Source organism: Tenrec ecaudatus, chromosome 18 (genome assembly GCF_050624435.1).
Source record: "Tenrec ecaudatus isolate mTenEca1 chromosome 18, mTenEca1.hap1, whole genome shotgun sequence".
Classification (NCBI taxonomy): Eukaryota; Metazoa; Chordata; class Mammalia; order Afrosoricida; family Tenrecidae; genus Tenrec; species Tenrec ecaudatus.
In genome coordinates this window covers 36672755-36687998 of record NC_134547.1, presented here as the reverse complement: position 1 = coordinate 36687998, position 15244 = coordinate 36672755, and the positions used below count along the sequence as shown (strand labels likewise).

Here is a 15244-nt window from a genome sequence, read left to right as displayed (position 1 = left end):
CTAAAGACAAACTTGCTCAGGATATCCTAAATTCAAGTAAATAGAGAGATGATAGATAGATAGATAGATAAAAGCCTTCCGTTGTAATATTGCAAGATTCTATGTGCAAAATACTGAATGATACAGGAAGAAAAAAGAAGATGGAAAAAATACACATAGTCACTGTACCAAATGAACTAGTCAACATCGCACTATTTCAGGAGGTAGCTTATGAGCAAGAACCAAAGGTGACGAAGGGAGAAGATCAAGCTGCACTGACTACATTAGCCACAAACAAGGCTCTAGCAATTGATGGAACACAAACTGACATGTTTCAACAAGCTAATGATGGACTTAGATTTGGAAACCAGGAAATCTGGAAGGCAGCAAATTAGCCAATGGCTTGGAAGAGATCCATATTTGTACTCATTCCAAAGAAAGATGATCCCACGGAAAGCTCAAATTATAGAACAAAATTGATATCACATGGAAGTGAAATTGTGCTGAAGATCCTCAAACAACGGTAGCAGCAATACCGTAACAGGGAACTGTCAGAGGCTCAGGCTGGATTTAGAGGAGGAAATGGAACCAGAGATATTATTGCCGATGTCAGATGGATATAGGCTGAAAACAGAGAATATCAGAAAGAAGTTTACTTGTATTTTACTACCTCTGCCATGACAAAATAAACTATGAGAATTGGGGATTCCAGAACACTTAATTGTGTTCATGCAGAACTTTTACATGAATCAAGAGGCAATTGTGAGAACAGAACAAGGAAGCAAACATGGCATGGTTGAAAATCAGGAAAGGTGTACATCAGGTCTGTAGCCTTCCACCAACTTTATCTAATCAGAAATCTGGAACAAATGAAGAAGAATGCGGGACCAGGAATGAAGGACGGCTTATTAACAATCTGCATTATGCAGATGACACAACCTTGCTTTCTGAAAGTGAGGAGGACTTGAGTTATGTCCTGATGAAGATCAAGGATTAACTGCAGCCTTCAGTATGCATTACCACTCAATATAATGAAGACCAAAATCCTCATAACTGGACCAATAGGTAACAAGAATTATAAATGGAGAAAAGGTTGAAGTTGCCAAAGATTTTAAGCAACGTTCATGGAAGCAGTAATCAAGAAATCAAAAGAAGTGTTTCATTAGATAAATAATGCTGCATCGAACCTTTTAGAGAGTTGAAAAACAATGATGTTACTTTGAGAACTAGGGAATGTCTAACTCAAGCCACAGTATTTTCAATTGCCTCATATGCACATGAAAATTATAAATTGGGCGAGGAAGACCAAAGAAGAATCTATGCATTTGAATTGTGGAGCTGGAGGAATATTGAAAGTGTCATTGACTGCTAAAAGAACAAACCAATTAGCTTGGAAAAAGTACAGCCAGGGTGCTCTTTGGAGGCAAAAATGATGTGATTTTGTCTTACATACTTTGGACATGTCAGGAGAGACCGGTCCCTGGAGTAGGACATCATGCTTGGTAACGTATCAAGGCAGCAAAAAAGAATACCTTCAAGTAGATGGATTGGCACCGAGCTGGAACAACGGGCTCAAGCAAAGGAACAATTGTGAAGATACATAGAATGGGGCAGTGTTTTGTTATGTTGTGCTTAAGGGACACTGTGGGTCGGAACCAAGTAGGTGATACTTCACAATAACATTATACATTTAAATACTATGAAATACTCAAATACCAGTCAAATCCAAGAATATACTAACAAAGACATATTTATTTCTGTAATGATAACAACTAGAAGCAAAAAGATGTTCCGCATCTTTCCTACTCACCCAGAAGCTTTGCGATGATGTAAAGGGCTTGTCCCCAGAGAAACAGCTTTCCGTCACGTCCACAGTTACTCGGGAACCTCTTTTGACTACCAGGGCACCTCTTTTCAAGATCGACAAAGTCAGCGGGCACGTAATAATACTTTGGTACAACTGGATATCCTGTGAAGTTAAAATATATACTTAAAATAATAACTATTCAGTGTTCTCCATAAATTTTCACTTCAAGAAACTTCTATGTTTAGAAAGCAGGGAGAAAGATTGTAAAAGTGGCAGATTTGACACCATATATATAAAACATTGGCTATTCTGGCTCTGTTTCCAAATTGTCAGTAAAAAACATGAGAAAAGCTTTGTTATGATATTAATTTGGCATTGAAACAGAAATTTGACAGTAAATATGCTTTAGTCAACAATGTATACATAATTGTTGTTCAATTAATCAATATACACAAATGTTTAGAACTATAGATGATATTGTTAATAAGATTAGTCTGTGGAAACTTCACAGAAAAGATACTGTGTAATCTTAAATTAAGAATTATTGACCTGAGCCATTGTTTAGAGCAAATCAGTCCTGATACAGACATTAAATGCAATATCTACCACTTAAGATGATAGAAGAAATAAAATCTACCTTCTCCAATAACCAATCCTCTTATAAACCTGTTATCTTCAAGGCAATTTTGACTCATAGTGACCCTACAGGACTGAGTAGAAATGCTCCATAATTGTTCTAAGGCTACAATCTTTGTGCAAGCTAACTGTCACAACTTTCTACCTTAGAGTATTTGATAGACTTAAACTGCTAACCTGTTAGCTGATTTAACCACTATGCCACTAGGGCTCTCTGTGACCAAACCATTTAAAAATATTTCATGATGGAAACAAAAATATATCACCTAAAGATTATTTTAAAATCTTTGTGCATGAGATAAAGGTGGGGAGGGGAGTGGTAGTTACATAATCTGGTGTCAACTTGAGGTTATTAAGATTGAAGGAATGGAGTTTAGCCTGTTAATCAGATCGCTTGATGATCTCATTTGGAGGCGTGACAGAGATAAATAGCTCACTAGATGCCAGAGTTTATCTCTGCGTTCATTTTTCTGCTGACAAGCCACCTGGAGCTATGCTGATGGATCCAGAGCTCTGGAGTTGGAGGAACCACCTAGAGACCCATGCCAATGCTGAGATAATTCCACTGCCACTGGATCTACAAGAATTTCCAGCCACTGGCCTGTGATCTTCCCGCATTTGGCATCATTGCCTCTGTTGTGTGAGCCTGAAGAGAAATTTATAGGCTGATAATGGACATATGGGTTATAATATTAGACTTAGGACTTGATTTGGACTGGGCTGGGATGTTTTCTTAATATATAATTGCTCTTTTATTTAAGCTCTTTCTTATACATATCTTAGTGTCTCCAGATTTGTTTTTCTGGTCAACACAGACTAACACAAGGGGGAAGTAACACCCTACTAGAGTGCTACAGAACATGTTCGACAACATCTTCCCACAGTAACGTTTCCTAAAAAATTTCACAGATTTTTCTAGCTTTTCTTTTTCTTCATGTATCTTGCATAAAATCACTCAAAAAGGTTATGTTGCACAGAGAATAATAGAATATTGCACTCTTATCATGATGAACTCTAAATTCTGGTACAGCAAACTAATATATCTCAAGGTATCAATGACCTACTACTGAATACTAAAACATCATACACAGGAAATTGCAAATATGGCATTCATTACAAAATCCATTACATTGTTCCTTGTATTAGATGAGTATTTGAAGCATAAAAATAACATAAATGAATAACTGCAGTTTAAAATAGTTTTTTATAATTCAATATATACCAATAATTATAGCTTTCAACAGTCAAAGTATTTTAAAGGATGGACACATAATATAAACTATTTCACTCATAGATATGTGTGGAAAACCTAAAGAATATGACAAATTTTATGAAAGCCTGGGATGGGTCTTAGTGAGGTTATTGCCTATTTATATGTTACATATATAAGGCAATCAATATTCTTGCTAATAGTAATGATTAATGTACCAACTTGAGTAGGCTATGATTCTCACTATTATGAAATTATCCTCCACTTGGTGATCTGATGTAAGGGGAATTTCCTGGAGTAGATGTGCTGCCAAAATTTCTCCTTCTCTTTTAATCTCATCTCCAATTTGTCATCATCTGACATATAGTTCTTAGAATAGGAAGCAGCAGTCTATCACCTGAAACACAGATTTTGGGATTCACTAGGTCATGTATCTCTTGGAAGCCAGCAACCTACTGTCTAACTTTACCAATTTGGGGTTCAACAGTCCCTACACCATGGAATCAGGAGAAGCCTCTAGCCTGTTGATGTCCCATGGATTTAAGACTTGCTCGACTCCCAAACTCCATGAATCATTTTCTAGAAATGAATAATTCGCTCTGCCTCTCTCCCTGATTTTGTGCCACCAGAGAATCTAACCTAAGACTCCAATATATCACGTTTTTTTAACTCAGAGTCAAATGTTTTCAGTGATTTTCACTGAGACTCTATTGTTGCTTCATTATTACTTCCAGCCCTCAAAGATATATGAAAATTATTAGCATTTTCTTTGAGTACTAGTTTTTCAATTTTACTGAAAAATTAATGTGTTTAAACTCCTGCTTATTGACGACCAAAATAAATACATTCTTATTCATAAGATTGGGCCTTTGGGTCATTTTTCAAATATAAAATTCATTTCCCAAAAAGGCATTTTAGAACTATATTTTACTAAAATATTCAAAATAACATGCTAAGGATACCATTTACCAGAACATAAAATATTTGGTGATCTGGATAAAAATCAATAACTCTATATTATTGACAAAATATATGGAGTGAAATATTTAATTGACAGAAAGAGAGCTTGAAGCCACCTCAAAAACTTATTGTTGTTATTCTTATTGTTAGGTGTTGCTGAATCATTGCCAACTCTCCATACAACATAATGAAACACTGCTTGGTCCCGTCCCATCCTCACAACTGTTCTTGTTGGAGCCCGTTGTTGCAGCCACTGTGTCAATCCATCTCATCAAGGGCCTTCTTTTTCACAGGCACACAACGCTGATATTAATACAGCTATGACCACCTAAATTCATCAGTATCAGTTTTGGTGTCCAATGGAATCTTTATGAATCCAGTAATTGTAATAAATTAGTGGATCACAAAGGAGCTCTTTAGGGCTCTAGGTTAAGTACTCTGCTGCTAGCTCAACAGTTAAGACCCACTAAGTAGGAGAACAATGAGTCTATTGACTTCTACAAAGAGTTATAGTCAGGGACACCCTAAGGGGCAGTTCTACTCTGTTCTACATAGGATTACAATGAGTATTAATTCAAGGGCAGTAAGATTGTTTTTTTGCTTATTCTTTCTAATATAATTTCAGGTCTCACTTATGTTTTCCAATTTCATAGAAGCTGCTATGCTTTATAAAAGAAAAAATTATATATTTTGAAGGAACATTAAAAAAATTGAAGAAAAAGGCTCTTAAAAAGACAATCCAAGTATACCTTCTGTAGTCTGATGCAGAACTGGAGTTAAAAGATCTTGATACTCCTTTACTTGTTTAGGATTACCTCTAAAAACTCCTAAAATAGCAAATAAAACAATTAAACCCAGTAAGTATCACAGAAATTTTGTCAAAGAAACATGTTAGTCCAGATATGATTTTTAGTACTTTTCTATTTAAATAATACTAAAAACAAATATGATATACACATCAAAAGATTGGTTTTAGGTCATGCCAGAATATAGAATTGGACATTAAATTCTATGTATTTGAAATTTTTCTATTTTTAACTGTTAATGATATTTACAATATCTTCAATTATAGTATGTATCACTTCTATAGATTAAAAAATGCTGTTTTAAAAACATGAGTAACACATTATTTTTAAATGCTTCAAAATCTCTACTTCCTTAAATTGTTTAACATTCACTCAAAAATCAAGACTAACCAAAAAATACAGTGCCGTTAACACCACTGAAGTGAACACCACTGATTTTACTAGATTAAAGGGGTCATTTTCATTACCACTCTTTTCAAAACCACTAAGATATTTCAGAAGAAAACCTTACTTACCATCTATCATCATGTAAAGGAAAAAAATGGGAAATTCACATTCAATGCCATCAAAGAGCTGAAATAGGAAATAACAATTATAGTTAGGATATATAAAATATTAGCAGTTATAACTTAAAATTGGATAGATTTTAGTAGTAACATTATTTTTTAATGAACGATTCTTATTATTCAAAAGTTCATTTGTCCAATCCAAAAACAATCATTCAATAAGCTTTTGCTGAGTACTAACCGAACATGGGCTATAAGAACAAAAACACAGACAAACGTTCTTTTTGGTCTCATAGCCTAGTGGGGGACAGTCATATACCTCAACAACAATGGTACATTAAGAAATATGAAGGTGTAACATGAACATATGAATGAAACATCTGAGTTTCCCTAATGGGAAATGTGTTAGCTAATTCCTGATGAATTTCATTGGAAGGATAAATCAAGGGAACTTCAGGCCAATAAAACAAAAATGAAAACCACAGATTCATGGGTACATTAAAATTTCAGTATTTCTGGAAATGTAAGGACTTAGGATAAAAGCTGAGAAAGGTTAGTAAGACAATGAAGGGCCTTGAAAGTCCTGCTAAGAGATTTTTATCTGTAGGAAAAGGGAACCAATGGTGAATATTGAGCAGAATCACATTTATAGATTAGCTTTACTTACTAAATGGAGGAGTTGGCACTATAGTTGACCCTTGAACAACGTGGATTTGAACTTTGCGGGGCTACTTATATGCAGATTATTTTTTATATGCCATGCAACACTAAACAAGTGCATGTGAGTAATTTGTCTCTTTAGTAAACTACCTATTGCTATTTAGTAAACTACCTATTGCTAAAAGTGATCTCTCAACTTTCGTGAATTTTTCCACATCTAGTGTAAATTTAAACAATTGGAACTCAAAAAGTAATGATGCTGAAAGGTCTCCCCAAAAGAATAAAAATGTCATGAATATATAATTTTAAGTTGACCTCTTTTTTATGTATCCTGTAGATTGAAGCCTGAACCTGAAGTTGCCTGTCATTTCAAGGTAAATAAATCAAGTGTTAAGGTCTAGTATAAGAAAAGGGAATTTTTAAAGCTCTCACTGCAGATTTGTCAGCTAGTGTAAAATTCTTGCGCTTTTTTCAAAATACAGTTTAAATCCTGTATTAAAAATGTAGCAAAATTCACAGAGAGAACAGAATAAGAACTCCTATAGGCTTCCCCCTCCCAAGCAACTGAATATAAGATGAGAAGATAATTATCCAAGAAGTTGAACCCAAAATAAAAACTGTGCAACACATAGTAGTCAGTTCCCCCAATATCGAGAACAAGGAAAGAATTCTGAGAGAAGGTATAGGAAAAACAAAACCAGTCACATACTAAGAAACATTAATTAGAATTTATTTGAATTTTTCAGCAGAAGTTATGCAGGAAGGAAGACAATGAAGTGACTTATAATTTCTTGAAAGAAAAAAATAAAAACACACTGACAGGCAAGAATCTTCTATCCCACATAATTATAATTTAAATATGAGGGAAGAATTAAGAGTATTCTCAAACAATGAGAAATTTAAGTAAGTCTACAATTACAAAGCATACAAAATGGAGTACTATCATAAAAAAATTAATAGCAGCAGACAAACCTGAGATCAGCACACAAGGCAATTCCACACAAAACTACCGCATGAAAAGTAATATTCAAAACTGCACAGAAATATAAAAAGAGCAACGAAACTAAAACCACAGAAACACAAAGAAAACACACATACACACACACATATCAGAATGACAGGGAGAAGTCCAAACATATCAATAATGACATGAAACTTTAATGGATTAAATACACTGGTAAAGAGGCAGAAAGTAGCAGACTAGATAGGAAAACAAACCCATGCATATGCTACTTATAAGAAACACACATCAGACACAAAGATAAAAATATACTAAAAATCAAAGGCTGGAAAAATATATTCAGTGAATGGCTATTTTAAAAAAGCAGGTATAGCAATATTAAGCATTGATAAAACACACTTGAAGGCAAAAGAAAAACATATGAAAGGCAAAAATGATATTACATAATGATTTGAACAAAAAGACATAACAATATTAAACATATATGTTCACAATGAACGGCCTTTGAAAACATCAATAAAACTCTCAAAGAAATAGATTGCATCTGGTAGTTATAGTAAAAAACTTCAATACAGTATTCTCAAGGAAAGACAGATCATTATGAAACAAATTTTTAAAAGACACAAAGAATTAAACAACAAATCAACCAACTTGCTCTTTTACACATATATATATAACATTCCACACAACAATACAGTATGCATTCTTCTCCAGTACACATGGAACAGTCTCAACAATAAACAGGACAAAGCAAGGCTTAATTTTTTTAAAAAAATCTAGATTCTACAACACATTTTCTCAGACCACAAAACTATAAAATAGAAACAAACACTAGAAAGAACACATGAACAAAAATTCAAAATATGGAAACTGAACAACATACTCTTAAAAACAACCTGATAAAAGATCAAATAGGCAATGAATTTTTTTGAATTCTTGAAACAAATGAGGGGAAAAAAAAGCAGAATATACCAAAACTTTTGGAACAGTCAAAGAAGTTAAAGTAGGGCAATTTATAGCAAATAACAGACATATTTTTTAAAAAGGGAGAAACCAAAAATTAAAACACTAACAAAGTGTCTTAAACAACTTGAACATAAGCAATAAAATGTACTCTGAAGCAACAGGAGAAAATAAATCATATAGAGCAGAAGTAAATTAGAAAACAGATGATGGAAGTTAGTTCTTTGAAAGGACTAGTGAAATCGACAAACCACTGGTAAATTTAACAAAGGAAAAGAAAGAGAAAATGCCAATATCTAGGATTAGAAATCAATGGGTGACATAACAGGATCAAATGAAATAAAAGGAACAATAATGCATTATTACAAAAGGCTGAACTCCAACGAGTTTGAAACCTAGAAGATATGGACAAATTTCTAGAAGTACCCCAAGTACCCATGTTAATATAGACGGATGTAGAAAACCTTAAAACCTCCCTGGCGGTCCAATTATGTCAGTAATTTTGTTCCCAAATTCTTCATTGTTTTTTAAGTGAAAAAATTTCATAATAAGAGAAATTCTGTATTCTGACATGACTGTGCCAAAAAGTGAAGTTGCAAGTAATTTATTGGTGGTCCAATACCATTTCCACAGGGGTTTCCCCACCACTCCCTGAAGTATTATTAGGCCCAGAAATTTCCAAATGGCATCTTTGGTCACTGGTTCCCACTTTCTGCTTCTTGAAAACTTATGAAGCAGAGTAGTGGATTGTTTCTATTTGTACCTGTTTGTCTCCGTAGCAATTTTTTCAATGACCTCATTGGTCAATAATAATGGTAGGTATGCCAAAGGGTTGTTGTGGTCAACGTCTACTTTCATATCAGGTGCTCCAGGAAATGGGAATCTTGGGGGAGCTGCCTGATGCGTACAGCAGACAATAGAGCACCAAGTTCGCACATTGCTGAGCTCAGGAGTGGAATCATCACTGTTGTCACTTAACTGATCAGTGTCAGTGTCGCATGATGAATTTCCCCATGAACTGCTATCGCTCAATTCTGTGAGTAATTCTAAGTCACTGTCGCTGTCATTTAACTGGTCTAAAACTCGTTTTGTGCTAAAGTGACACTTTTTTGATGCCGTGGACAAAAAATTCAGGCAAAAACTTTTCCAAATGAGAGTAAAAGGGCAGCCAGGGCACTGGAGACTGATCTAGGGACAAATCTGAGGTGATTTGCTCTGGTACAATGTAATCCTCACAGGTTACATTGTATCTGTGTGTGTGTGTGTGTGTGTGTGTGTGTAGGTCTCTTTTAGATTTTCAGTTTTGAATTTCCCACCCAGTTCCGCCCCCGTGTGGTGACAATGCACACAGAGAACACCGCTGGACGGGGGAGCAGTTAAGGGACATCTCTGCAGTGTAATCCTGAGTGTATCTCGGGGTTACTGCTAGTAACCATTAAGATTTACACCGAGTCACATTCTGGCCTCCTAGGCAATGAAGTAATTAGATTGAATAATGCTTGTAACTCATTTGTTACTCCCTTATTTGGACATTATAAAGCAGTTCTCCAGAGGAGGCCTCACTTCGGCGGGGGACAGCTTCTCATTAAGGGAATAGTGGATGATGAATAAATAATCCATGCTATGTGGTAATGTGCTACGGTACTCTTATTGGGTGGATACGCCTACATTGGTGTTCCATACATTCTGAGGGAGATTCATGACCAAGAGGCGTTGGAGAGAAGGGCTGTGTCTGACTCACAGTAGACGCTACCACGTCTGTTGTAGGGGCTTGTACTATATGACTATTTTTGAAAGTTTAACAGGGTGCCTTTTCTGCCCTTGGTGACCCAGGTTTCATATTTTAGACTACTTTGACTTTGTAGTATCTGTCTTCTCAAAACACACAGTATACTACATAGGCCATATTTAAAACTAACTGAGGTAAAATCAAATACGTGAACTAAAATGTATCTTAACAAACCTACTGCATTGTAAAGGAACTGATATTTCCTTTGGACTCAAAGTTGCAATATGCTGGGGAGAAAAGAGGAGGACTGCTATCCCCAAAAGTTGTGAATTTGGAAATCACTGGACTTCAGTTCCAACTTCTTTCTTTTGAGGTTACCCAATAATAGGCAAATAAAGACTACCATATATTTGCCACTTTCATATATCTGAAACTTTGAAGACATGTCTTAGTCCTGCAGACGTAATTCTGCCATTGTGAGTGAGCTTATTAAACTAGTCATGTCTAATCCTTCTTGTTTACTTAAAAAACTTAAGTTTTCAATGAGTATAAATGTGCAGCCCATGTATTTCACTCTAAAAGGCTTTCCTCTATATGAATACTCTGTATTTCAATAGTATTCTATAAATCCTATGCAAGTTTAATACGATTATCAGAATTATCCATGGCCCATGGAGGTTACTTGCGTTATCACTCAAAAACCAATCATGCTGCCAGTGAAGTGGAACAGGGAGATAGATATAGATATATATATTTTTTCATATATATATATGTATATATATATATATCTTAGCTAAATGAATGGATTTTCAACTTACACTTAACCTTAAACACCAATCTAAGAACAATTTGTTCTTAAGACAGGGCCTTGCTTGATGCCCACCTTGAAGAAGAGATTACTGAAGATAAGGGTGCTTCAGCAAAGTGCCAGATGGTGCCCAGCTATCAGAAAGAATGGTGTCAGGGGTCTTAACATTTTGTCTTAAAACAACTAATCATCTATGTGAGATCTCAACTGAACCCATATGAAAGAAGATAAGTCTGTGTGAACCAAAGATTGTAAATAATAAAATGAGGATGGATTTTTAAAAATTAAAGCATGAAAATGTATTAAAGCTTAAATTGTAAGCACCCATTTAATAGAGGGCTATGAACGACAGTGAAAGGCCGAAGTCCATTTGCAGAGCCCCCACAGGAAACAGCCTCCATTGCATTTCTTCAGACAGTTGACCGAGAATGTGAAAAGCCGTTCCTTCAGACAGAGTGACCAGAAAGTGAATTAAAGCAGATGTATACGGTTAAACTTTAACACCATAGTATTTGTTTTTGCATGTGATCATTTCTAATTTGTTCTAATTTTTATTATTTTCTGCTTTCTTTTGGATTGAAGTTCTTCTGGTTTTTATTTTGATATTGATGTTGTTAATGATTTTTAAAATTTTGAAACCCAGGATAGGAGAAACTATAGACAGCAATTACATGAATAGTTTCATAGGTTTATGACAAGAGTGGGGGATGAGGTAGTGGAGATAATAGCAATGAGAAAATGAAGAAAATATTCTACAATTGATTGTGGTAATGACTGTATAACTCTTTTTAATATAGTCACACCATTGGATTGTGCAGTATGTGAAATTTTTTTTTTGTGGTATGTGAATTAGACGTCAATAAAACTGTTTTAAAAAATCTAGGGAGAGTAAGGCAAATAATCAGAGAAGTATGAAAAGAGTAGAGTTCAAGCACATGGAAGAGAATATCCCAAAAAGAAGTTCAGAAAAATAAAATTTAAAAGCATCCACTATGACCCTGTGACTTAAACCTCCAGACTGAAATCAGCACAGCTACTTGAGAGTATTAGGGAAATGAGTTGAATTATAATAAGGAAATGAAGGGTAAACAAGGAGAGAAACCAAAAACCGGCCATTCTGTTCATATGTGTGAATATATAGCAAGACCTAGGAGGAAAATAGAGAGGAGGATTAAAGGAGAGTTTTTGTTTATGAAAGGATGAACATCAAAATGTTTATGCTAAAGAAAAGTTCATTTGTTTGAGGGAGTAAGACTGAGAGATGAGATTGGAATTGAGAAAAAAGAGAGAGGTAGAGAAACCGGAACACTTTTTTTTAAAGAAAGAATAGTTTTAATATTTAGCTTTCAGAATATAGAAACATCTCAGAGACAACATGTGACACCAGAATCTGAATACTTGAGTGAGTGCCAGTAAAATTAATAATTATCCTAGCCATGGGAACCACTGCTGTTTGGGCTTGACATACTTTTAAAATCAAGTCATTCTATTGTAAAAACAAACTAAGTTCAGTGCTTAACTTGTTATGCAAATACATGTGCACACATTAAATTTTAAAAGATAGAATGCTTGCTAATTATGGCTACTATCACAAACGTCAAAAAACAAAAGTCAAACAAGTTGAGAAATACAGTATCAAAATTATAGTTATCAATATAGCTGTCTTATGAGAATAAACCACAGTATTGGCAGATTAAAAAAACAAACAAACAAGTAAGGTCATAAATCACTGGTGTTTCTTGTTCTTTCTGATCCCTTCCAATAAACAGAATATCTAATTCTGACAATTTATCCTTTTATTTAATCTGGGAATATATTTAAGGATACTGAATACTGTTATGGTTAAAGATCATCATTTGCCTAAGAAGATTACTATTATTATTAAAAAAAAATTAATGTTTCCAAGATTAATGGTTTCATGAACCTTAAAAATCTACTTTTAGAAGTAACATTTGCTAATGGAATTTTCTTTTTATTTGTAAACAGTCAGTATACACCAGTGATACTATCAATATTTAAATGTTAATGTGTTCTTATTTTTCTTATGAGGCAGAACACAGACTTTATATCTGAAACATCATCAAATATTGTGAAAATGGAATTACAATACAGCCTATGTGTGGCATTAAAGAAATGATTGGCAGGCCATATGGTACCAGTGTACTTTTCAGAATTGAATAGTAAATTTCCTACAGCCTAACATAATAATAAATTAATTATCTTGACCCGGTGTAGCACATCTTATTTCATGAAGTTCAGATGACTTTCTTAATGCCTTTTCCTACATTACCCTGAAGTTCTGAATATTCTTTCCGGAGTTGGTCATATTCTTAAGAAAGTCTCTCTGATTGTGCCTTGCTTGTAACTATGTTATTTTGTGCCTTAAAAAAGACATGTGTAGTCTTCTTTCATTCAATTTTCAGTTTTTCCTGGTCTTCTACCAGTTTTTAACATTTGTTGCTCTCCCTTTCCATAATTCTTCATGATGTTTTAGATTTCCATTCTCTTCCATGAATTTTTTGGAAGTCTTGCTAGTATTTTGTTTATGTTTTACATACTCCTTTGGTTGACAATTATTTTGCAAGTTGAAGTTATGAGAGTAAGCAGACTTCTCAACACTAGCCAAAAAACAATGAAAATCTAGAAATGTCATGATTTCTTTGAGACCCGAAGTTTCATTTGTGTGTGTTCATAGGCGTTAGGTTTAAGAGCTGAACTCTTTCCAGTGCTATGACTAGAGGAATATTTCCTTACTTCTCTTACAGCATCTAGAAAAGAACAACCAATAGGAATATAGTAGGAAGGAAATCCTCGTGCCCAAAAGTCACAAATTTACCCCAGATGTGAAATGAAAACATCTTCTTCCATCTTTTAGATGAATAAAAGAGAGGCAGAGATTAAAATGAGTCCTATTTGGCATCATTTTTCTCTCCCTTCACAGCCAATCCATGGCCAGGCCAGCTGGCTAGATGACTTTCTACTAGACAAGAAAAACTGATCCAAGAGGGTCTCACAGAAGCAAACAAGAACAGAATATGATGTACATATGAAAACTCAACTTTAGAATAAAAAAAACATTGTGCACTGAAAAAATAACAACAACACAGCACACTTTCCACATGACACGAAACGGATGAGAATAGAGCAGTGAGAACAAACGAAATGAAAACCTATTAAGAAGGTAATTTAATGTAAAGGAGAAAAGGCTAGAAAAGCTTTCATGGCAGGAACACAGAGCAGGACTGAGAGCAGTGAAAGTCATGATGAGGACTGACCCAAGATTTGCGGCTTTCTTTGGTGATGTCCAGCAACATACATAAAGAGGTCTGCTAGACTACTACAAAGTTCACAGCATGTAAGACGTCTAATCAAATAAAAATGTTGCAAATAAGCAAAATAGATTAAACATAACATAAATATCTAAAAATGTTCAAGAGATAAAGAGGTCTTTTGCCTTTGGTTAAACACTGCCACTATAAACTCTCAAAAATACACATAATAAAATAGCTCCCAATGTCCCCAACTAGTAGTCCATTCTGGAATTAAATAAAATGATACACAGCTCTTCTGGCTGTTCCTTAAGTTTATATCGCTTTTTACAAGTGGGGATAATTATAAAACAAAGCACAAAGAACAATGTTGTCTACACATTTTCCATTACACACTTTCATGGGAAGAGGTACATATCTATCTTATTTTTCTGAGTCAAAGTTATGACCTTTCATACAAGTATTATTTTCAAATATTTCACTGAAGCAAATTCTTTAGCAATGTGTATGAGTGTTGCTTTTTTGAGAGGTGCGTGAGCGGGAGTTTTAGTTTCCTAGAAGAATAAAAATGGCTAGTATATTCCTAGATACAGTGGTGTATGTATATACATTTAAAATAGTAAAATATTTTTAAAATAACATTTAGAGGACTAGATTTCAAGGGGAAATGTCTCAATGATATAGAAAAGAAGGAAGAACTAGAGGTTTCAAGAAAAGATTTGCTTCATATGTTAAAGCTAAATGACAAATAGATATTTGCTAAATAACAGTATGGAACAGAGAAGAAGCAAAGAATTAAATAGGCAATGAATAAATCACTCACTCAATGAATGACCAGGGATAAAGTGGAGGAGGAAATGGGTCTTACTGGCAAAAATGGTAAGTAATGCTTACTGAGAAGTTACAGAGTGGCACTGTTCCAAGCAGCATGCTCACTTAACTCTCAGCAA

General features: G+C 34.5%; 1 protein-coding gene and 1 pseudogene across 4 annotated transcripts in view; both read right to left on the bottom strand.

Annotated features, from left to right (window-relative positions):
- Window positions 1-15244, bottom strand: part of PHKB (phosphorylase kinase regulatory subunit beta) — a 245632-nt gene that overhangs the window by 103366 nt on the left and 127022 nt on the right. For all 4 annotated transcript variants that reach the window (XM_075537116.1, XM_075537118.1, XM_075537114.1 and 1 more), the window contains 3 exons: window positions 5914-5971; window positions 5342-5419; window positions 1790-1948 (listed from right to left, as the gene is read on the bottom strand). In XM_075537116.1, the coding sequence (XP_075393231.1) occupies window positions 1790-1948; window positions 5342-5419; window positions 5914-5971 (295 nt within the window). The remainder of the gene's footprint in view (window positions 1-1789; window positions 1949-5341; window positions 5420-5913; window positions 5972-15244) is intronic.
- On the bottom strand, window positions 7335-15224 carry LOC142432525 (B-cell receptor-associated protein 29-like; annotated as a pseudogene).